The sequence below is a fragment of the Saccostrea echinata genome, unplaced genomic scaffold (genome assembly GCF_033153115.1).
Source record: "Saccostrea echinata isolate AGI-Se365-2 ecotype Australia unplaced genomic scaffold, CSIRO_AGI_Sech_v1 ptg000012l, whole genome shotgun sequence".
Lineage (NCBI taxonomy): Eukaryota > Metazoa > Mollusca > Bivalvia > Ostreida > Ostreidae > Saccostrea > Saccostrea echinata.
In genome coordinates, this window is record NW_026889761.1 from 3,133,189 (window position 1) to 3,152,830 (window position 19,642).

Genomic DNA, 19,642 nt, shown 5'->3' on the forward strand with positions numbered 1-19,642 from the left:
TGGGTAACCATTGTCGATCAAAATTGAAAAAAATCGATTCCTTTCAGTCACCGAAGTTACCATCAACAGAGTCTTCATAAATCATTAACAGACAACTTAACCAAAAAGATACACAAGAGATATGTAAATGCTCAAAACAGTGATGATCTTAGTAAGAATCACCATGATAAAATTGGATTACTTTATTGTTTAACACCACAAAAACTACTTCAATGGAAAAATCTGCTTTTCTTAAGACCATTTGTCTGTACGTCATTGGGCAAATCCTACCTCCTTTACGAATATGCTATTCTCAGTGCCTCGACCCAAAAACCGTAATCGTTAGCAATTACGAACATTCATATATGCCTGGTTTCAACCTTTTGACCAATGTGGACATCGGAAGGTGCATGCGAGTTTGTTATAAGTTTAGTTTGTGTCAATCGGTGGACTGGACACGAGAAAAAAAGACATGCTGGCTAAACACAAGATATTCGAACAAGAATGTCAGTAACTTGAGAACTGAAAACCGCCTCATTCATATTGACCGGGAGAATTTTCCAGAGGTAAGAATGAATGAAGGACGTTAGCGGAGAAATTTTTAATATTTTAATATGAATTTAGTTACATATATAATTCTCTTTATTTACCCCTTACAATATATTAAAAGCATGTCGAGAAACTTCAGGAGTATTGTACAGCATACTTGAGTGGTGTTAATCAAATGAATATACTTAAAACTCCAATAAACTTGATATAAATTTGAACTCACAAAATTTCTTAAAAAATACAATAGTTAACCATAGTAAATCGACATTTCAAGGTTCTTACTTAAGTCAATCAAAGTTTCAAAGTTTTCACCAAAGTAAATCAAAGTATCAAAGTTTTCAATATAATTAATCAAAGTATCAAATTTTTCACTATAGTTAATCAATGTATCAAAGTTTTCACTATAGTAATTCAAAATATAGAAATTTTCACTATAGTAAATCAAAGTATCAAAATTATCAGTATAGCAATAGACGTTTAGATGTGGCTGCAGCAACCCTCTTGTGTACCTTCATATCTTCATTCATGTCCATCTGTGCACACTTTTAAAGATATCTTAAATCCCATCTTTTTGGAAAGCAGTTGGTTAATTTTTTTATCTTGGCAGAGTTACTATAGTTTCTTTTTTTTTTATTTTAGATAGTTATTTATGTAAGATCATATCAATAACTCTTAAATTGATTATTTTATTATAATAATTTTTTGCTCGTACCATATTAAATTAATTTATTATGTTAAAACATTAGATTCATCAATTATTTCATAATTTAAATATTTATAATTGTTATAAAATATTAAATTTAATCTCATGCAATTCAATACTATTTTTATTCCTTATAATGTTTTTATATATTTATAAACGTATTTATATTTTTGTACAGAACTTTGATTGTTTCTTATTAAAATAGGTGCATTATGTTTAAATAATATTAATAATAATAATAATAATAGTAAATCAAAGTTTCAAAGTTTTCACTTTAATTTTTTAAACCAAAGTATTAAAGTTTTTACTTAAATATGAGTATTATATTTTTTGCTGAAAGTAATTTAGTTCAAAAGAAAGCAGCATCTTTTTATTGTCCTACCGGTAAAACCAAGGGGACTGCATCTGTCCGTCTGTCAAACACTAATGTTTTAAATTTAAGATAATCGTGATGACTTCTACTTTCTTTCGTCAACTTCCCTTTTTTATGTAGCAATATACAATTATGGTTTGCATATGGAGTTAAGGTCTCCCAAATAATTTGATAGCAAGAGCATGTTCTACGTACATAATTTCAAAAACATGGCCCTCTATTGATAAATAAGTTATGATTCAAGGATATTAACAACGTATTTTCAATGTAACATTGTAACATTTTGGAAATTATATGCTCGATACACTGATCTTGTTTGCAAATACAATCTATCGTTAAGTCGAATGTTGACTGACTTTTTCATATAAACTGTCAGGCCATTTTTTACAGTGTTAATCCACGGATTTTTCCGTCTACCCGATCAGGAAACAACCTGCAGGCATAAACACTGGACAAAGGATACTCACTCTTCCATGACACCTGATCCTAACTGTGTTTTAAGGGGTCTGTGATAGTTTTGCTAATATTTGTTTCCATTAATTTCATCCTTGAAATTATTTCCTTTCAGCACATGACCGGAACTTGTCTAAACCATACCTGTTCTGAAGATTCTTTCTGTGCTCGTGATGGTAACTGTGTAACTGTTTTAAAAGGTAACATACCATTCAATTTTTCTGCAGGTAGAGACTCAAAGGTGTATTAAGCCTTATTTTCCATATTTGTTGAAATTAAAAATTTTAAAATTTTGACTGTTTACCACTTCGATCGTTATTATATAGCATTATTCTATAACGTTTTTGTGATTACGTTCATCCAGGTTCTTTCTTATTGGTTACTTTAAAAGATAAGCCGAACCCATTAATTTATTAAAAAAATGTCGATTTCTATAACATTTTATATTGTAAGACAGCAATGATAACTGAACATCGACATCACACACAAGAGTACTGACTGCAAGATTATTAAAAAATGCTGAGGTGTCCATCTTACGCATTTCATGACATGATCTAGTACCTAACTGTAATCTTTGCTATTCTTCGCAAGAACTGAGCTTGGCTTAAGATTTTTTAAGACAAATTCGGTAAGAAACGGCTAGACATAATACAATATTTTAGTGTTTTCAATCAAGGCCATGCTTAGTTCATCGGCAGTCTAAATAAGGAATATGCATTTATTGACTTGTTTCGAAGAATCGAAGACCAAGAACCATATGAAACTGTTTGCCAGAGGCCGTTAGGTGCATGCAAGCATTTGGTTCGAGGGGTCAGCAAAACGCATTTAAGTTACCCGAGAACACAATTTATGTTTTTATACCTAAAACTTCTTTTGACATAACTTACGTTGTCTTCCATGGTTGCGATAATTGATGAGACAAAGCTGATTCCTCTTCTTTGTGAAAAAAAAAGTCATTGTCAGTTATAATTGGGGGAAACAGACGCAGTAAAACGAGGAAATCTTTTGACAAACAAGTTGATGAAATACGGATATCAACAGTTTCATTTGAAGTAAAATTTTGCAAGTTTTTTGGATGATACAATGAACTTATCAGCAAATACAACCTATCATTTACTCAAATGCTGACTATCGTTTTTCTTACAAATTGTTATTCCATTATTTATACACTGAATTGTGGTTTTCCGATCATGACAAAGAGCACACGGCGGGTATGGCCGGTCGACAGGGGATGCTGACTCCTCCATGGCACCTGATTCCACCTCTGATATTTTAGAGGTCCGTGTTTGCTCTGCTCCTGATTCGTATCGTTTGAATGGACTTTTGAAATTGAATACTGTTCGTTATCTCCATATATTTCACATAAAATAGAACAAAGATACAAGGATTGTGAGGAGATCATGAAAAAAGACCCCAGCAAGAAAGGACAAGATGGAGTGTATGTTATTTACCTTGACTCCTGGAAAGAAGTTTTCTGTGACATGACGATAGATGGAGGAGGGTGGACGGTAAGGTGCTTTTTGAGTCAATACTAAATATTTGATTGAATGGCTTTGAATAAGGAAGTAATTTTATTGCAGAATTGGCAAATTAAATGATTAAAACTAGACAAGTTTGTTTAAAAAGGCCAGAATCCCAATGACGACGGAGGGCTTACGGTAAGTGTTGCAGGTCGATTGGGGATTCCTCCTCCTCCATAGCACCTCTGTTTTCAGAGTTTAGTGTTTACTCTGATCTTAATTCATATTGTTGAATTAGACTTTTAGAATGATAAGCGTTCCTTTCCTACATGACAATAAATAAAAACTGCATTTTTAAATTTTTTCAGAAAGATAATAGCGAATCGTCCCACAAACTTTGGGGGATTTTGGGCGAATGCCTTCCACTCACACACATTGTCAATAAAATATATTCAAAAAGAAACAAGTAACTGATGTTTATCCCCATCTCCCCTAAGTCAATTAAAATAGATACATATTATGTATATAAATAGATATGTCTGTAATTTTAAAAAGAGATTGATATATTACAAATATAAATCTGTAGATATTTACCCTAGGAAAGAATATTTTTTAATCTGTTTTTCCCCCATATCTGACAAGAAGCTGTTATTAAATCACCAAATTTTAATGCACAGGTAATTCAGAAACGAGAAGATGGGAACCTCAGTTTTTACAGAACATGGCATGAGTACAAACAGGGATTTGGTAATGCCTCTAAAAACTTCTGGATAGGTATGCCTGTATATTTCTTTTTTCTGTAACATATTTTGTTTTAATGCTTATTTTTCCATTATCACTGAAATCTACATCATATAGAATTATAAAGCATGCATATACCATCAAATCACTACATAATGTAAATCGTATGCTTTCGATATTGCTTTTCATAACAACATTTCGATCTGTCTTTTTTTTTTTAAATTATGACAAAACTATAATTAATTGCAAGAAACACACTGTTAAGGATATAGGATGAAAGCACACCTTCAGCTGTTAGGACTGTTAGAGAAGCTCCCAGATTTTTTTTGATACTTTTTTTGTATTATCTTTAAACTTTTCCTTATTGTAGTTACTTTCAATTTTTTTTTATTATTGTTTTTATTATCTGTTCTTAAGAATTATTTTTTTATTCTTCAAGACATGGGATCAAAATCAACGACTCTAATCAATAACTCATTCATCAATTCTCAACTTTCAATTTTTTTTTATTATTGTTTTTATTATCTGTTCTTAAGAATTATTTTTTTATTCTTCAAGACATGGGATCAAAATCAACGACTCTAATCAATAACTCATTCATCAATTCTCAATTTTTTTTTTACAATTATCGAAAAAGGGAATGGCGCAATCCATGCTTTAACCAAAGATCAGGACCAAGAACTGCGAGTAGATCTCCAGAGATTTAATGGAGAGACAGCGTATGCTAAATATTCAACGTTTTACATCGGAAATGAGACAGAGAAATACACACTCACAGTATCCGGGTACAAGGGAACTGCAGGTATTTTATTTCATTGTAATAACGTGTTTTGTAGCTCTATTGCAATCAGCATCAGTTTATCAGATTTTTAGGTTAACATTCGGCAGCACAATATTATATATGGACATAAATGGCGAGGAGAACTGGAATCTTCAAAAATTGTAATGCTACAATGAATATTAAATTATTAGAAAAGTACGTATCCTCTCAATCAAAATCAATAACTCAGTAGTGCGCCTTGGATCAATCTACTGATCGCGTAGATAATTACAGCATACTATTCATGCTTTTGTTGAGGTTACTTCTAGTAATTTAAATGATAATAGTAAATTTTTGTCGTTGAACGTAGGGTTTAATATTACAATTGTAGTTTAGAAGAAGCAGGATTTTATTTTACTTCTAGAATTCCACTGTGCACTCCAAGATCCCTTACAAATGATTGAATTCTTCAAATTGACCTTTCAGTCTTTTATACTTTAACCATTCCAGTCAACAAAAGTGCATTCAATTTACCCTATCTTTACTCTAACTATCAAAAATTCGTAAAAATCCTTCCAACAAAAATACGTTGCATCTTCCAGTAACTACTTTACTAGACCCCTTTACTTCTCACAAAAATATTAAATGTTGTACAGTGATATAAAAACTTCAATGAGTGATGTAAATCATACGTGGATTCAGAAAAACTTTTTGAAAAACCTTTTGATATCATAGACAACTGTTTCCTAACTTAAAATGGAACTCTTAAATTTACCAGTCTATGTACGCGTGCGAGGAATATCTGCGAGATCCTTGAACAACTAAAGCTCACGGATATTTATAGTCACAAACCATTTATTCTCTATGAATAAATTAAATATAAATATAATTTTTATGTTTTCATAATAACCATCTTTAAAACTCTGACAGTCAATGCTATTATATGTGCCGCATATTTTGCGTACGGCAAAAATGTTTGAAGCTGTATTATTCTCTAGGAGCGACAATATGATCAGAGAAGTTTTGCTCGTAATGTTGCCAATATATGCAGGGCAACTATACATTCTAATACATGCCCTGACTAAACATATATCTATAAAATTAATTAATCTCACAATATTGTTATATAAATGCATAAATAAACAAGTTATTTTTTTTAGTTTGTTTGTTGTTTGGTTGTAAAAAAAAAAAAAAAAAAAAAAAAAAAAAAGATTTATTGTAATTCACTGTAACTGATTGATTGGTTACATATTGTTTTACGTCCCATTCAAGAATTTTTCACTCGTATAGAGACGTCTCCATGTAAAGGTGAAGGGCTTCAAATTTAGACCCTAAATCGGTTCTCCTATCCATTGAGCACTGAGGGCCAACGCCTGCCGTGACACAGGGCCTCGGTTTTTAAGGTCTCAATCGAAGGATCCGTAACTTTCACTTCAAAGTGCCGAGCGCTTGGCGAAGGAACAGTTACTACCTATTTTGTATCATCTCAAGTCAGTCTCGGCCGGAATTCGACACAACGACCTTCCGATATCAGAGCAAGCGCTCTACCGACTGAGCTACCGTGACGATTAATTATCTCTATTAATGTTGACACTTTAGATAGATATTATATTTGAAGTTATTTTCTCTGTTCTAGGTGACAGCTTGGCTCCACATAATGGTATGAGATTCAGCACAAAAGACCAAGATAATGATCACTCTAGTAATAGCTGTGCTAGATCACATTACGGAGCCTGGTGGTACAATTCTTGTACCAACTCAAACCTGAACGGGAACTATGCACAGTCTGCAGTGAATAGTTCTAAATCTCCATACTGGTATCGCTGGACAAGAGGATATATAGCACTAAAAAAGACTGCTATGATGATAAGACACAAACACGAAGTATAATCTGAACTATAAGAGGAATTTCTCAAACAAATTGTATTTGCCACTTCATATCATTAATTTATCTCTGTATATAATTTATTTTGTGATGAAATGTCAAAAGAAACATTTTGTGTTGCTATCGATCCGAATTCTGCACTTAAATTCGTAGAAAAGCCAAAGATGAAGTAATACAAAATAGAAGGTCGAGCTAAGAAGAAAATTTTGGAGGTTGCATGGTTGAAATAAAGGCTCATTTAGCACCTGTCCAGTAGCATCCTTTTAAATATATCTTACAAAACTGAATCCGAAAAACACCCGTCTGTGGCAGCGACCACGAGAAACATTCCTAGATAGTGACTACGTATGGGAGACGAAACAACCCTGTGAAAAAAAAAATCCCTTTGTTACTTTATGTCTTAACTCAGTAAAAAAAAGTGGCCTCTCCACAAATTACTCAATTAGAGTCACCGGAACCAGCATCTTTTTTAAAACAACTTTGTTGATTCCTAAATTATATCCGTAACTAGCCACAAATCTGTGAATTCCCTTGCTGTATATCATCGAGTTTTACATAAATCACTCAAATAGGGTCATCGGAGCCAGCATCCTTTTAAGAAACAACTGATTCCAAAGTTATGTCCATTATTGGCCACAAATCTGTAAATTCCCTTGCTGTATATCTTCGAGTTTACAACTGATTCCAAAGTTATGTCCATTATTGGCCACAAAATCTGTGAATTCCCTTGCTGTATATCATCGAGTTTACAACTGATTCCAAAGTTATGTCCATTATTGGCCACAAATCTGTGAATTCCCTTGCTGTATATCATCGAGTTTACAACTGATTCCAAAGTTATGTCCATTATTGGCCACAAATCTGTGAATTCCCTTGCTGTATATCATCCGTAAGTAGCCACAAATCTGTGAATTCCCTTGCTGTATATCATCCGTAAGTAGCCACAAATCTGTGAATTCCCTTGCTGTATATCATCGAGTTTACAACTGATTCCAAAGTTATGTCCATTATTGGCCACAAATCTGTGAATTCTCTTGTTGTATATCATCGAGTTTACAACTGATTCCAAAGTTATGTCCATTATTGGCCACAAATCTGTGAATTCTCTTGTTGTATATCATCGAGTTTCAGAACATGAAAACATGCAGATGAGTAAGGCTATTCAAATCACTGTAATTATGTTAAAAAAACTTTTTTGGCTTAAATTTCATAGTGTTCATTATTTTTGTTTAATTAAAGATGTTGGATTAATTTAAACTTGTCTTCAAAATTTTACTTTTCATGAGCAGCGTGTAGATTTATTTTGATGAGTCAATAAATGACATATCTCGAAAGTATAATATATCCTTGATTGGAAGTGGTTAACAAATTTATTTGGTTACATAGGAAATAAATTCGTTATCCAGGTCCAGTCAAGGTTTGATCTCAGGCTTTATAGAATACAAGCCGGGATAAATCCCCGTAATCCCTTGATTGAACTGGATAACTCATAATATTGTAGAAAGATACCTTTAAAAGAGTTAGCAATAGAATATTGGAGATCTAATCTGGACTTTATAATGGTGGTAAATATGTTTTAAAATTCACCAAGTTAATATAAACGTTGTTTTAAGTCATTTTACATTGTCCATACTTATCATTAATCATTCATATTGTTTTAACAAACTGTATTAAATAACATGTAAATTGTGCATGTCGTTTAACACACTACGTATTTCTTTTAATATGAGAAAGAGTCGAGCACGTGCCGATACTTTCCGTGCTTATCAAATCTCTTTTATCGTCCCTGAAGTATTTAACTTTTTAAGTTAGATTTCGACTATCGAGATTACACCGCCTATTCTCAAATAGGTTCGATACGTATAATGAATGTGAAACATAGATTACGTAATATGTACTTCTAAAGCAAAAATCATAAAAGAATTAATTTTGTTGCATAAATCTCTCTAGCCAACATGTATGTGTAGTCCCATCTTTTCTTGAGCAGGTGTGTGAGGTTATTTTTGATATTTACACCAGCAATATATTTATTTGCAAAGTAGAGTTGAACTTCCCTTAGATTGCAGACAGAAAACTTTCTAACCATAACCATAACTTTTTTGTTCGCAACCTATCTTGGCTTTGGTCCGCGTTGTGCAGTAGTTTGAACCTTTGCTCTATAGTTGAGAGTTCGAATCCCACTGCAAAACATCGAGACCGGTCCATCCAATGAGACCGTATAAACCGAGGTCACATACGCGTGTCGCAGTAGGTGCTCACTAAAAAAGGATACCTCACTGCTCAAATGTTGTATGTAACGCCTACAGGTCTAAATATGCAGCCCTCCATCGGCAAGTGATGGCCTATCAATATGATTGAAAAATTCTCGAAGGAACCTTAAACTAACAAGCAAACAAACAATATTTCGGCTTTTATAGAAGGAAGAGCTGAATAGATTTGTTTTGAATACTCAAGTAAATACTGAGGTATCAGTGTGAGTGAAAACTTTCAGATACAGCTGCACTGAATTGAATGGAATACATGTACCAGAACTGATTCACTTTCATTGTAACTAATGGAAGCGCTGACTTCTACAATCGATAGCGTACTTTTTACACATGGACAATATACGGAAGCTTTTTTGCGATGTAAATATTTAGTTTAACATTTAATTAAACGATGATAATAGGTCATTTTAAAGTACATTTTAAGTTGTCTAGGAAGGGAACGGCAACCACCCTACCCTCGACCCCCTTTCTTCACTTCAATCCAACTCTTACCAAGTTTTCCTTCCGCAATGTTTTTTTCTTCCTTATGTCATTCTTTCAGAAAATAAGATTGAAAGAAGATACTAACCCTCATGAATGAGATATTTTAAGTCGTGTTATTCGTCCTCCTGTCTTCTCTTGTGTACCTCCGTACATAACACAGCTTAATAAATTAATTGCTTAGAGTCCAGATATAGGTGTTGAAGTGGGTTGGGGTATTTTTTCCAAGACGAGAGCTTTCGTCCTTTGTAGAGTTTATGTATATAGGTGTGGTACGTCTTTTTTAAACGTGGTTTTTCTTGACTGAAAGTCAGAATCTCTATTTCAACAACTTTTAAGTGTATTTCAAGAAGATTCAAAATTTTTAAAATTTATTTTAAATTTTATAATCCGGAAGGCAAGCCCTATGGTTCCAAAGAACGCATGTTTCGCCTGCTTTGTCATGAAAGATGTAAATAAACCAAAGGGTGGTCAGCAATTTATTTACTACTAACATGATATGCATTTAACTGAAAAGAAAAAAAAATATCATCCGCAGATAGTATAAGACTGCTATAGAATGTGACAAACAAAGAAAATATGGTCATAATCCCAATAAATCAAATAAATGATTAATTTAAAGTTATTATAAATAATTATTTATCACTTTATTAACACCTTATTAACACGTGTTTTTATCAATTCTCTTAAAATGACTTCGGTCTATCTTTACTGCAAATGTCAGTCTACACAATCCATTGTGGAATACCGATCCAAATGATTCGTAGTATTTAAATATACATTTATGTGGTAACTGAATAACTGAATATCATATGGTTTCAAAATACAGTATTATGAGATCATAAACATACATATGCTTTTGCTAATTAAGGAGGGATTCTTGTCTGGTTTCTGACTAGATGAAATATTCGACTCATATTTGCTCATATGTCTTATACTTTTAGATGTAAGGGATTTAATAGGTCATATTTTTCTTTCCTCAATATAATTGTACAACTTTAAATGAAAATGGTAAAATGAGTTTGAAATCTAGCAGGGACTATATTTTTGGCGGAACGACGGCGTATGAAAATATCTTCTTTTCTGCTTCTCAAAATTACTATAGAACAATGAAATCTAGCAGGGACTATATTTTTGGCGGAACGACGGCGTATGAAAATATCTTCTTTTCTGCTTCTCAAAATTACTATAGAACAATGAATTTAGTTAAAATTTTCAAACAATAAAAGACTTAAAGAAAATTTCAACTGTAAGTAAAATTAATAATAATGGACTGAAGTTTTAAAATATATCAAATAAACTACAATTCTGTAAACTTTTAAAGGCTTCCATTCTAAGTACGGATTTGAGCAAAAAATACGTAAAAGTGCTTTTTCTCTTTTAGTAAATGGTCTAAATTTTTGTTTTTGTATCAATTTGTATCTTTTATAACTACTTTGCCATCTGTGAAAATAAGAAAAATTTAAATATACGAAGCATATAAAAATATCTAATATATCTTAAAAGTCTAAGAAAAATAGAGGAAATTCGGATTAGCCAACATCTATTTTAGTTAAATTATGTATGTCAATTTGGTAGTATCACCTTATAGACCCTATATGGTAATATCTTTTTATGCAAAAAGAAAAGCATTTAATCTTTTGAAATAGAAGTAAGCATTGCGTGATTGGCAACCGTAATGTTTTATTCTTACGGTCAAGGAAAAAGATAATGACCTTGACCTGACCTTGCTTTTAAAATAAAACCGTCAGATTTTATCTAATTGATACGATCACTTAATGATTATGTCTTCTTGAATCTATGAAAATTTCATTAATTTTTAGATATTAGAAAAATGAGAAGAATCCCTCCTTAACGAAACTTTGCCTTCAAAATTCAAAGGACATGTTAAAGTAAACTATCCAGGGTAATTTTTGCAAAGTAGGTCAAAGGTCAAGGTGAAATGGCTGGTATTTTTCGTGTTTAAGACAAACAGTGCACATGCTGAATACCATAGACGTACCTCTTAAATGTCAAAATGTGCTGTTAATCGGCAAAATGAACCATACGTGTTTTGAAAAGTAAGTCAAAGGTCAAGATCATGGGTCCCGAGGTCAGTATCAATGGCATTTTACAAATGTCATAGCACAATGTAATATACGTGCAAAATATCAAATCCATACTTCTTACTGTCCTCGTTATATAATCAAGGTGTGTCAGACGGTTCTGCTCTGCAGGCTACACAAAAAGTGGATTTTCTGAACAGATTAGGAACTTGCATGTCATATAATTATCTTACATGTAAGAATTATTGCATTGCATGTTGACAGTCTTTTTTAGCAAGTTGAAATAATTTATCTTACATGTAAAGGGTAGAATAGCAACATACTTATGGTCTATGTATAATATATTTATTTTCTAACATTTGTACATGAATTTCATAGTCATAATTTCAACTAAGAAAATTACATCTCACAATCAACTATGAATAAGTCAACGGAAAAAAAAATGATGAATCGTCAAAATAAAGATGCAGCCCATTCCTGGAGCAATTTTTTAACCACTGTTTTTGTCTGTCTTTAATCTAAATATTTTGAAATATATAACTCTGATTTTTGGTAGAGGGACGGACATTTCTTCAAATGTTCGAATTCTTGGTAAAAATAGTGCAAAAAATTGCGACTTCTAGAAAAAGCGAATCTTTAAACATTGTGTACACATCTTATTTACGGATAATGGAAAATTTTGCTATGCATATATTAAAACTACCTATCTTCTTGTACATGCACATAGTTTTTACATTTTGGCAAACCTGTTTAATAAAATATGAAAATCTGTGGGGTATCACATAGTAGGTAACATACATGTACTTAATTCTTAAATGATAACTCCAGCTTTTCTATCTTAAACCTGTGCTCTGCATTTAATGATACTCCACCTAAATATGAAGTTAGTGTCTCCTAACTAATTAAAACGCTAAGCATATCATTCATATATCCTTTAGTTTCCAAAATTCGATTAAAACACGGTTTTACATAAGAAAAAGATCACAATGATCAATCAAAAACCATAGACTTTGCTGTTAGCTAATTAAATTTTAATGACTGTTGGTTTGTTTAATCTTTGCATCGATCACAAGTAAGGTTAACGTTTGACTTGAAAAAAAATGAGAGGAACAAGCAAATCAATGAACACGAAATCTTTCTTTCTGTGTTTCCAGCAAAATTTGATATGAAATTGTAACTTAGACCTCTACTCGGCTTGAAGAGCCTTTGCGCAGTGAGGTCTCTTAATCGTGCCAACTCCTACCGTAACACGGGCCCTTGGTTTTTAAGGTCTCATTCGAAAGACCTTTTACTTTCACATCTAACTCCGGGCGCTTGGCGAAATAACAGTCACTACTTATGTTTGTTTCATGTTTGACGCTGCTCGGCAACGAGAATTGAACCCCCGCCCTTCTGATCATGAGGTAATCGTCCTACCACTAGGCTGCCGTGACCGACTTTAATTTTTATGGCCAGATATGCGTTTTAAATTTGCTTCAATGGATAGGATAATAGAGAAAAGGGCATGCCGGCTGAACACAAGATTTTCCATCAAGAATATCAGTCAACTAATGACTGAGGGTCACCATTCAATTGATGTTGACCGGGAAAATTTCCCAAAGGTAAAAAAAGAGACTTCAGGAAAAAAAATTCGGATGCATTTTATTTAAATGCATTTATTACATGTTTAATAAATTTCAGCTTTGAATTGATTTAACTTCAGCAAGTGGCGATCAATTGCCTCACCCCCTTCTGTTCCTAGGATTCCATCTGTATTGGTGGAAACTGTGATCCTGTTTTAAAATGTAACAGTTCATTTTCTAACAAATAATTTTGTTTTTCTGCAATTGACGAATTTACTATTTAGTAGGCTTCAAATAAATTGTTTTTAAATTCAAGGTTGCAATAGGCTTTTCTCTACGATTCATTTTTTTCTAGAAATATATTTGTTTAATGACCCTCAAATCTTTAGATTACATAATTGGTGCTGGAGGAAAGATAAAGTGCTGTAATTTGGCCTTGTGTATAAATCGGGTGGTTTCTTAGTTCTCTGGTTCAGTGTATAAATCGAATTTGGGTAGTTTCCTAGTTCTCTGGTCTTGAGTGAATGAAACGAATGTGGATATATAGTTTCTTAGTTCTTTGATCTTGAGTGTATCAATCGAATGTAGGTAGTTTCTTAGTTCTTTGGTCATGAGTGTGCAAATAGAATAAGAATAAGTTTTATTTCTCTGATCTTGAGTGTATAAATGAAATGTAGATAGTTTCGTTTTTTCTCTTGTCTTGAGTGTATAAACTGAATGCAGGTTGATTCTTAGTTCTCTGATCTTTGGGGTATAAATCAAATGTGGTAGTTTCTTAATTCCCTGGTCATGGGTGTATAAATCAAATTCTTATTATGAAGCAGAATTTCTTAAAACCTTTACATGAGAAGAAAAAATAAACCTGCTCTGGCCTTTGTCATTCAGATATATCGACTGTGTATTATCAATAAACAATACTTACAAGGGTTGTTAGACAAGTTCTATAGTGATCGAGCGCGTTATTTGCATGAAACCAGTAAAACTCTGCAGATAAAAGCTATATGCATTTTCCAATAAATATGCAAAGATTTGATGATTTCCGATGATCTTTAAAAAATATACAGCTATTTGATTAAGATAAAACGTACTGTCGCTACAATATTCATGAAACGTCATTTGGTAAAATTTTGAATTAAATTGGAGGGGATTTGACTGTTTTATCGCTAGTTATGGTTGATCAAAATGAAGTCAAGAATGGCAACGTCATTTAACGTCTTGGAGCACCGAGCTATTAAATAAATTGTCTCTACAGAAAGGAAAATATCCTAAAGAGAATAAAATGTTTTGGAAGCTATTGGAGACTGCCTACACGTATCTAGGAACAAAATGTCCAAATGGTAGGGGCTTTGTAAGAATGGAAATATTGAAAATTTTGATGGTCAACTTCTGCAATACACCAATACTGCGTTTATCGTATGGAAGTTGCGCCTGTGGATTTTACATTTTCAAAACCTCATCGCTTCACTGCGTAGTCATGGATTTTAAGATCTCACTAATATCTGAAACGCCACAAAAGACATTTTAGAAAAAAGTCAGATGTCTTGCTTTAGCTAACATTCTATTGTCAAGTAGGAGAAAGACATGGAAAATCTATAGAACTGAAAAGAAATTAAAAAATGTGAAAAAGTTTAACAGTTTGGAATCAGATTGTCACTTCACCTTACGTCAAGTGATTGCTCCGTGAATCCTATGACCGCACAGTAAAAATCATTGTAAAATTTCAAAATTTTAATAAATGGACCTGATTTTTTACATACTTATAAATAAAAGATAAGCATTTAATCAGACATATGTCATTCTTCAAAATACACAATACATTTTCCGTAAATCAATTTGTCCGCGAACTTTTCTAACAACCCTCGTACTTTCATTCATTTGTCAACTCGATATATTGTAGTGTTCTTTAAATATAGGACACTGCAGAGTCAGTGACATCCGTTTTATATTTGTATGGTTTACTGATTCTATACGATAACGGACAACTAATAACTTAATTGTATGACAAACTAGATGTCTTCAGCTTCCACTTGTCCACTTCCCTTAATTATGTAATAATATTCCGCTGTATATTGTGTTTACACTATATCACTTTTACAATAAGTCTCCCAAATGATTTGATACTAAAGATTATGCTCTAAGTACAGTGTTCCCTCGGTATATTGCCAACTTTTGTCCAAGACAGATTTTGGCATTAAAGCGAGGGTGGCAATATAACGAGTTCTGCCATAAATTACAATGCAATGAGCCCAGTTCAAGATGAATACGTAATTTATTTTAGTTAAAATCAAATGTCATGCTTTTGCGCGTGTGTACATACATATACACTGAAGCGCAACTTTCATCTCTTCCGGAAAAAAGTCATTAATGTATTTGTTTTTAAAATGAAATGAAAATGTCACAATATTACGACATTTTTCAATTTCCCGCTCTTTCGCTCTTCTGTTGATCCTGGGTCGAAGAATTTAAAAACCCGATGATAACGATGATAACGGTGTCAATAGCAGTTATAGCCTCTCGGTATACAAAAGTTTTTGAGGTTTATTGTCAATATCATCTGAATTGGAAGTAGATTATTTCACCATCTCAATAATACTAGATAAGTTAAAAAAGTTCGGTAACAGACAAATGGAAAGTCACGTGCCAGGGTACATGTCTAGATCTTCATGAACCTGTTGAAATATACACGTATTCTCATGTTTGCTAGTACCTGAGTACTTTCTCTTCTTAATCTGCTTTGATATTCATCAATCAATCCATTATGTGTCCAACAATTGATGACTGTTTCAGGGGTATCGGAATCCCATGCTATTTTCACGTGCGGAATTATAGTAGTCTAAAAATAGAGATGGGATTTCCTTAGAATTTAGAATTTGGTTTTTTGATCTTTGGGGAATAAAATGATTTTTTCATTTATTATGGCCTGGTTCGGTGAAAGCAACAATCGGCGATTTACAGTTAAATAAAATGTACAATTATTTGTTTGGGTTTATTTTAAATTTTCGTTTGTAATCTAAATTTGTACGCTTTCTCTTCCCTGACTTTCCCATTATTGTGATGAAATAATACTTCTATCTTATAAAAACAACACAAAAGAAATTGCTAATTTTGAGTTTTATAAAATGATTATCTTTAATTTAGCTGAACTCCTTGTTCAGCCAGTCACGCTTCACCGCAACCACTGTCAAAGCACGGGTGTGACGTCCAAATTACCGACGCGCTCTAGATAATTGGCATTGTTACCGAGGGTTTTCCTTATATAATTTGACCTTTTGTTTCCCCAAACTAGTGGCGGATGGCAATAAGCGGGGGTGGCAATATAACGGGTGTATTAATACAGGGGGAAATCCGTTCTTGGAGAATTCCTGGCAATAAGCGGGGGTGGCAATATAACGGAGGGCAATATACCGAGGTAGCACTGTACGATGAAATTTTAAACCAAGGCAGCTAGGCTACTGCTAGATAAGTTGATGTTACTAGGATTTCAACAACCAACATTTCGAAAGTCAGCATTTTTTTAATTCTAGAGTCTCGTTAATATGAACATGTTAGCAAATACAACCTATTATTGGATCGTATTTTGTCGTATTTTGTTATCTTTCATACCAATTGTTAGACCTTTGTTTTTATACGTTTACTATATATCCAGTCTACCTGATCAATACATACGGCTCACGACGGATATGACCTGTCCGCAAGGAATGCGCACTGCTCCTAGGCACCTGAGCCCACAATCTGGAAATTCAAGGGTTCTATGTTGTATGCCCTGTACACTGTTTGGTTGTTTGAAGTTTGTTTTTTTAGGTCGATCGCAATTCGTTATCTTCCCCTTTTTTTGTTGATATAAAAGGGATGCGTACAATATCTTTTACGCAGGTAGGTTAAGGCTTCCCGTAGAATATCACAGCGCACTCTGTGTCTTCACATCTCTGAACTACCAAAATATGACTTTATAATGGAAAATGACGTCAAGTCACTGCAAACTTGAGGTGTTATGACGGGGAGAGTGTCATGAACTTTACACTTTATTTGAAACCGCATGTAAAACGCTAGGTAGCTATTGCAAAATTCACGGGTCGTTAAAGGTTTTTTATGTTGTATATGTCAGAATAGTTTAAAAATACACCGCTTACCTACCCTTGATTCAAATTCAGCATGTTCAAAATGCTTATGAAAAATATCCTTTTGAAATGTACTCCGTGATTGGAGGTAGAATTTATTTTGTGTGTATAAAAGAGTCTGGCGCAGGTGATTAATGAGGATAAATCTGAAAATTTTTGTGGAAATCTGTAAGAAGAGGTTGTTCTCTAACTGAATCTTGCTTGGGGAAAGTGTGTGTTGGCTTTGTTTAAATACAGATTACGATATTGTGTGGAAAATACTCTCAAATTTGTAGGTAAGTTGAATTTCTCAGGAAATGTTTTGTATCTAAGTAATACTATGACTTTTCCCAAGCACATTTCGGATACACAAGGATACGATGAGTTTATTTATATAACAAAATGTTAATAATTATTGTGTTAATCAGCTGCGCCGAAGCGATTTATATGGAACACTTTAAAAAATTATAAATGACCGTCACTTGATCAACAAAGGCATGTGATATCATAACAAATATGTTAATATATAGCCGAGGAAACCCTCTATATAAATTGAGAGTACTTAAGTTCAATACTAGCTTCGGGAAGCCTTAACATAGCTGCGTAAAGCCAGCATATCGTATTTTCCATTATTTCAATGATTTTTTTGCCAAATACAACCTATCTTTAGTCCGTATTTTGGCTGAAATGTTTCATACTAATTCTAAGTTCATTGTACAATGGCCCTTTAAAGTCCAAATTTTGACCACGGATTATTATACCTGATCAATACAGGGGGCTCACAGCGATGTGTCCGATTAACAGGGTACGCCTACTCCTCTTAGGTAGCCATTCCCACATCTGGTGTTTTGTAAGGTCTGTGTTTTACCCCTCTTCATTTAACTGGATTTATGAATTTGCTACCTTCACATTTTTCATTGTATCATTTTTAAAAATATTCAGATATTCACATCAGCATTTTAACATGATACAATAATGTAAGTTTTACTATTGATAAAGATTATTTTGAAACACCATGAATGTTTTTAAAAATTTGAATACAAAATCCATTCTGCATGTTTAAGCTTCATACTGGTCATCCAATAGATCCTGTATTAGCATAAAATTAACTTTCCAGATATCTAAAAGAGATAACCCAGACTCTATGGAATATTTTATTTCAAGCTCACTTTGACATATTGTGTCGACATATAAACGGAAGAATCTATTCCTAATAGATCCTAAATATATCTGAGGGCGAAGTGAAGGCTTATTCTATATAAAATATCCTTTTATATGGAAGATTATCTAAAGTAGAAAAATACCGAGGCAGTTGCAGAGAAAACGTAAATGTCAAAAAAAGATGATTAAAATTTAACAAATATAGTCATGATATCTATTGCTGATTATCAAGTGAAACCTGTCTAACTCTATCAACTGCTTAAAGAAATAGCGTTTGTTTCACTTTTCACGAACCGCATCCAAATAACCAACACTAAACCTACATTCAACCGTACCATCTAGCAATATGAAGGGTTAAAGCCTCAATGACAAAAGTAGTTTATTAAAACTGAAACTAAGAAAATCTATAGCGATAATGAACAGACAACAGAAGAAACTATGCAAAAATCTGTAAATGTATAATTCTATTACGCATTACGTATTTTACAAAAATACAGCACTCATACCCTGATGATGATTAACTTGTAACCAACAGCAAATATTTTCCAAATTATCTAGGTAAGAGAGATTTATTTGTCAATGATTTTTCCATAGTACTGACAAGTAGTTATAGTTTTTGCAATGAATCTTGTTAATAGGATTCTTACTTTCATTGAAAAAATAGAATGATCAGGTAAATTAAAATGCTTGTATAGAAGTTGCTGGTCCCCATTGTTAATTTGAAATCAATGTCCTGGTATTCTTTTAATAAGTGAATCCTTGGCTGCACCAACAAAAATAAGTCCACAAAAATTACATTCTATTCCGTAGGCAACATTAGAAGATTTGCAGTTCAGATTTTCCCAAGTTTTGGTAAAGAGGCTATGTCCAGTAAGATTACTAGTAAAAGAAGTTTTAGTTATCAAAATGTCGCAGGTTTTAGTTTTTCGCAGATCTTTTTGAAATAGAAAACGTGATCGGAAAAGGAATCATCAAATACATCTCTAAAAGAAACTTACATTCTTTCAATTTTTTTGTATGAACTATTGGTTTTATACCAAAACTGGGAATCTGAAGACTGCACATAGGACCTATATTTAATATCCCTGAGGATTATCCGAGGGGCACCGAATGAACTCTTTGAGTCT

The 19,642-nt window shown here is 32.9% G+C and overlaps 1 protein-coding gene across 1 annotated transcript in view; it reads left to right on the top strand.

Annotated features, from left to right (window-relative positions):
• The first annotated feature begins 344 nt into the window (after window positions 1-344).
• Window positions 345-19,642, top strand: part of LOC133185686 (fibrinogen-like protein A) — a 28,126-nt gene continuing 8,828 nt past the window's right edge. The window contains exons 1-3 of the mRNA XM_061320990.1: window positions 345-545; window positions 2,173-2,257; window positions 3,429-3,565. Coding sequence (XP_061176974.1) covers window positions 345-545; window positions 2,173-2,257; window positions 3,429-3,565 — 423 coding nt within the window. The remainder of the gene's footprint in view (window positions 546-2,172; window positions 2,258-3,428; window positions 3,566-19,642) is intronic.